Source organism: Juglans microcarpa x Juglans regia, chromosome 4D (genome assembly GCF_004785595.1).
Source record: "Juglans microcarpa x Juglans regia isolate MS1-56 chromosome 4D, Jm3101_v1.0, whole genome shotgun sequence".
NCBI classification, from domain to species: domain Eukaryota; kingdom Viridiplantae; phylum Streptophyta; class Magnoliopsida; order Fagales; family Juglandaceae; genus Juglans; species Juglans microcarpa x Juglans regia.
Genome location: NC_054600.1, coordinates 7,667,501 through 7,673,342, shown reverse-complemented (window position 1 = coordinate 7,673,342; position 5,842 = coordinate 7,667,501). Strand labels below are relative to the sequence as shown.

At 37.8% G+C, this 5,842-nt stretch overlaps 1 protein-coding gene across 2 annotated transcripts in view; it reads left to right on the top strand.

The window, feature by feature from the left end:
* Window positions 1-577: 577 nt before the first annotated feature.
* Window positions 578-5,842, top strand: part of LOC121260825 (protein SHI RELATED SEQUENCE 1-like) — a 5,685-nt gene continuing 420 nt past the window's right edge. Inside the window, exons 1-2 of one of the 2 annotated variants that reach the window (XM_041162861.1) lie at window positions 578-1,938; window positions 2,435-2,788. In XM_041162861.1, the coding sequence (XP_041018795.1) occupies window positions 1,311-1,938; window positions 2,435-2,788 (982 nt within the window). In that variant the 5' untranslated portion in view covers window positions 578-1,310. Of the gene's footprint in view, window positions 1,939-2,434; window positions 3,184-5,842 lie in introns of those variants that run through there. The other variant, XM_041162860.1, reaches the window with a different exon arrangement.

The following is a 5,842-nucleotide window of genomic DNA, read 5'->3' as shown; positions in this document are numbered from 1 at the left end:
TAAAATGAAATTAAAAGTACTTTTGCCTTTTAGGATGAATTATATAATATTTAGGACTGGTTTAAGTTTAAAGATGAGTTTAGATCGTTTTAGATAAAATATGAAAATTAAAAAAAAATATTGTTAGAATATTATTTTTTAATATTATAATTATTTTAAAATTTAAAAAAATTAAATTGTGATTTAAAAAAATTAAATTATTTATTATATTTTATATAAAAATTTAAAAAATTATACTAATAAAACGTGATAAATACTTTTTAAATCTAAACGTGGCTTTAATTAGAACTGATTTAATGTATCTGTTTTATTTTATAAATTTTAGATATTTGAAATTTTCATGAGATGTAACCAACTTGTTTAATAATAGGCATAAAAAAAATAATAAACAAAAAAAAATGTTCATTAAAGAGGAGGGAGTCACGAAAAAGTAGCGGGTTTTCCGGTGCAAAGGACGAATAAGAAAAGCTTGTGCGGCGACACGTGGCTGGTGCTTGACCGTTAGATGGAGCGTGCGAATTTATGAGTGGCTGATTCAGTCGATTTTTAACGATTAGATGATAAAATCCATAGCAGGGAGAGAGATGTTTTGTTTTACGGACACAAGAGGCACTGCTCAGAGCTAAAAAGCTCAGCACCTGCAAATTAATCAGAGAGAGAAAGAGATAGAGAGAGAGAGAGAGAGAGAGGAGGCAAAGGGATGGATTGGGAGACTTAATTGAGGCAGCTGCTCGGTGCAGAGAGAACATGGCGGCGTTGCAGAGATAGAGAGAGAGACACAGAGATGATAGCTGTTGATTTCCGCGGCGTTCTTTAAATGCTTCCTAAATTCACTCTGTAGAAGAAGAAGAAGAAGATGGAAAGAGACTGAATTCAAGGCAGCGATTAACAACTGCCAAACGCAAACCGACGCCTGTCTCTATAACCCAAGTCTCTAGGGCTGCCTGCCTGCAATTAACCCCTCCCCCAACTACACAGCAATTACCAAAACCACCACTACACAAACTCACACAAACACACTCTTTGAGAACAAAAAGAAAAAAAAAAAGAAAAAGAAAAAAAAGGGGAGAAATATTACACGCCCTTGTATGCAACACACACAGAACGAGAGAATTCTGAGGAAATACGAGAAGTTAGCACCACACCCACGGATCCAACCCTCCCTCGTTCAAGGCGCGGGACCCAGAAAATACAGATACTCGAGAATTATACCCATTTCGTTGTTGGGTACTGAACTTGGGTGAGAGTGGAGCTTCTGATATGGATTGTCTGTCACAATTGAGGTGCGGGTCAGGCTTAGAGGAGGAGCAATGGCTGGGTTTTTCCCATTAGGTAGAGGAAGATCAGGTACTCCAAGCAGCCAGGAAGATCATCGTCAGCAAAGCGGCAACAACCCGCCAACGGAAATCCCGCCGGAGAACTTGTTTTGGTACAAGAATGAGGAAGTGGCGTACAAGCAGGGTTTCGAGCTATGGCAACAGCAGGAACAAGTACTTCTACAACAGCAAGAGCAACAGCAACGGCACCAGCAGCAACAGCTACAGCAAGATCTCTACGCTTCAGCGGCTGGGTTAGGGGTGGGGCCCAGCAGGAGCTCAATCAACGTCTCTGATCATGACTCGCCGTCGAGATCGGCGTTCATGATGATGAGGTCCGCAGGTGGAGGGATAAGCTGCCAGGACTGCGGGAACCAAGCCAAGAAGGACTGCGTTCACATGCGGTGCAGGACTTGTTGTAAAAGCCGAGGGTTAGAGTGTCCAACCCATGTCAAAAGCACTTGGGTCCCAGCTTCTAAGCGCCGCGAGCGTCAACAACAACTCGCTTCTATACAGCAACAGCACCATGAACTTCAGCTCCGCGGAGAGAATCCCAAAAGACACAGAGAGAATCCAACCACTTCCTCTCTCGCCTGCACTCGTTTGCCCACCAGCGCGTCAGGTACCTTCGTTTATTTATTTTTTCTAAATATATATAATATCTCAGAGACACACACTCACAGTTCTACTGATTGACTCTTCGCAAGAATTCCTTTGACGCATCCAAAGAATTCTGAAAAGAGAGAATGTGAGAGAGAGAGAGAGAGAGACAGATAGACAGATGGAGGGTTTTGGATGTATACCCAAATAAGACCACGGTATCGATTGCGTGTGATGGAAATCGATCTCCATAGTAAATTCATCAACTTTTCTTTCTTTTCCTTTTCTTTGTACGCAACACTATTATTTAGTAATTCTGACGAATAGATTGACAGGCCAGGAAGAGATTATTTTTCCTGTCTGTGTCTGATCACTCCTTTGTGCGGATATATATCTGTCTGTGCAGCTAGGGTGTGTGCCTGCTTTATAAACACATAATTGTATTTCATTTCTTTCTTCCAAGTTGACATGTTTATTGTCTAAACTAACATCCCAATGGCTAATGGGTTATATTGTAGGGTTAGAAGTCGGACATTTTCCAGCAGAACTGCGCTCTGCCGCTGTTTTCCGTTGCGTACGAGTGAGCTCCATTGACGATGCAGACGATCAATATGCGTATCAGACGGCTGTGAACATAGGAGGCCATGTTTTTAAGGGTATCCTCTATGACCAAGGCCCCGAAACTAACTACTCAGCTGCCGGGGAGAGCTCCTCCGGCGGTGGTGGAGTTCAACCTCTTAACCTCATTGCTAGTGCCACAACTGCCAGCGCCACCACTGCTAGTGGTGGTGGTGCAGACGTGGGTTCTTCTGCTATGACACTTCTCGATCCTTCTTCTCTATACCCAGCTCCGCTTAACACCTTCATAGCTGGTACGCAATTCTTCCCACCCCCAAGATCTTGAAAAAAAAAAAAGACCCGCATTCTTCCCCACCTCTCTCTCTCTCTGACCAACTTTTCACTTCGCCAGCAATATTTTGATATCGTTGTAGCAGTAAATTTGATAACCATTGATCAAGTAGGAGTAAAGGAAAAAAAAAAAAAAAAAACGGACGAGAGGAAACGCGGAAAGCTGTTTGTTTTTTTGTGCGAATCTGAAGTTCTCAATGCAAGTTAAATTATTGATAATGTTCTTCACTTCCTTAAAATGGGAATTTGTTCCTCAGTTTCTGTACGAGATTAGGTGTGCAGTCCAGCGTAGTGCAGTCGTGTCTGTATGTTGTTTCTATTTTGTATCTATTTTTCTCCACTGGGTTGAATTTTACTACATTTTCTTGTTGGTTTTGATATTTGTATCTGCTCTTTTCCTGTTTACCCGCATGCTTGCCGGTTTGAAATTGGGACGGCTTTAATTAGTTTTGTCTATGGCTGGACAAACTACGCGACGAAAACATCTTTTATCCATTTCAGTATTGACGGTTCAGCCATGCATAAGCATTCAAGTTCAAAAGGTGAAGGGTATTTCCCTCTCCTGCGCCCTTCTCTCTCTCTCTCTCTCACACACACACACACACACGCACAGACTCGATATATGCAAATTGATCATTGCTTGAATAAGCATGCACGAGATGTGGCTTTGAGCCTCTGATGGGAAAATGAGTAGCGTTTCTTAACATCTGCTATTGTTTAAGCACATATTGAAGATGTTTATGTATGTTGAGAGTGTACAGTACATAAATATGAGACTGTTTCTTCTCCAGTGAAAACTTTCACATGTAAAGAGATAGAAAGATTGGGGGTTTGGTTTGGGTCACTTTCGATCAGTTTGTAAACAATCTGACATCTAGTATGATATTTCATTTTTCATAATTAATGTCCTCGGCAAGAATATATAATTAATTTTCACACTTCCAAATAGATCAGCGTTTATATTGTGCAAACTGTTCATTTATTTTATTTTTTTACTATTATTGTTATCATTAATATTATTATTACAACTTAGGGTTGCTTATGTGGTATATAATTTAGTCAGTGGGGACACATCATGAGACTGAGCTAGCTAGCTATCTTCTTCCTACTGAGCTATGCTCTCCTCCCAAGGAAAGCAGGACTTGACACTTCTAGATGGAGTGTATGAAATCACCACTTGTCTCAAAAGTTTAAGCTGATGGAAAGAGGTAGATTTTATTATTTGTTTTTTATCTTAACAGTGTATACTTTGGGATTGAATTTAGAGGCCCTAGGAAATGTAAACAAAAAGTTAACTAATTATTGGTTTCAATACTTCTTCTCAATGTTAATTTGACAATATTTTATATTTTAATTTTATACTTGTGGGCAAATTAGGCCCAAGATCAACACTCCAAATTAAGCCTTAAGGCAAGAAAAGGCTTTAAATTTTGTGTTCAATGTTACTAAGTGAAATTGATTTGAATTTTTGCTTGACTAGTTATATTTTTCTCAAGATATATAAAAGTTTGTGCTACAATAAGAAGATGTTTTGATTTGGGACTTAATTCAATTAGCCTCCAATTTTGATCACTTGCTGAACCTAGTGATGTATTTTGAAATTGATCTAATTGCTATAGAACATACCTTTAGTGGAAAAAATAGGAGCAAGTTATGTTGACTTCAAGGAAGGTATTTAGAATATGTGAAGTCTGGCCTGTTGTGTTATGTAGTTTGCAATCAGGAAAACCATCGGGTGTAAGGTATGTCTGGTTTCTTATTAATCTCCTTATAGTTGAATTGATGTAAATGTATTCATTAATAATTAAGCAATTAAAATGTATGTATACACATATATTTATATTGTATATATGTGTGTGTGTTATCTTTTAAGTAGAAGAACTCCATTATCGTTCTCTTACTCTCTCTGGTTCAGAAAGTAAGTATAGGATTACAGAAGTAACAATATTGAATCTTACATGAAAACATTGATACAAGGATAAGAGGAGGAGATGTTTCCCTTTTTAGTCAGGGCAAGATGGAATGTTCTAGTGAAGGATCATAGAGCTAAGACCAAGCTGAACGGTTAAAAATAATCAGCGGGCCTGTTGTTGTAATGCTTTATAGAATTTGCATCATGATATTTTCGATATATGCATGTAAAAATTTATATTTCGAAGTAATTGATATATTTATATGGTTGTGGACTCAGATATATGCAAAACTGCGGTATTGATCCATTTAAAGTAACATGACCATCATAAAGAACCTTGAATTTATGTTGGTACATCCTGGTTGGTAATATGTTTCTCCCATTTCTCTATCTACATAAGCATACAGCAATTTGTTATATGAGAATCTCTATATGTACAAGAACAGATCAAATGATTGAGAGGAATTACATATATATTTGACTGTTACTAGAAGTTAGCTATTTCCTCTAGCACCCATTAATTCCATGCATGCATGTCTGCCCATAGTTGATCGTCCATGTGACTTGTTTTCTTCTAAATGGTTCAGGCACTAATTGGAAGTTTTCTAATCCCAGTGAGTTATTGATTTTTTTTATATATGTAGCAATCATTTTACATAAACATATATGAAACTAATATATATATTATTCTTTAACCATGCACAATTGTTTATCAAGAGGGTGTCTGAACTCTTAACAGTACTGATAAACCAAGATGAATTTTTCCCAGACTTGCATAAAACAGAATAGCTCAATTCTCTTTAATGGATTTAATATTGGTTTCCTTCTGAATTTCTGCTTGCATTACACAGCTTGTTGGAAGTCAATAATCATAAGATTTTGGGTGATGCACTTTTCCTTTATTTATGAATGGAACTTGAGGCAGTGTGCACGATGGTTTGTTTTGTTGTTTGCCATGACCCTTTTTTTTTTTTTTTCTTCTTTCATGTATGCTAGTTGTCAGTTCCTTAATTTCTTGTGAGGAAATTCTCTTTGCAGACGAGAGATCAGAACAAGTTATTTTTCAGTAGCACATTCTAGAACGACTAAAATCTTAAAATTTGTG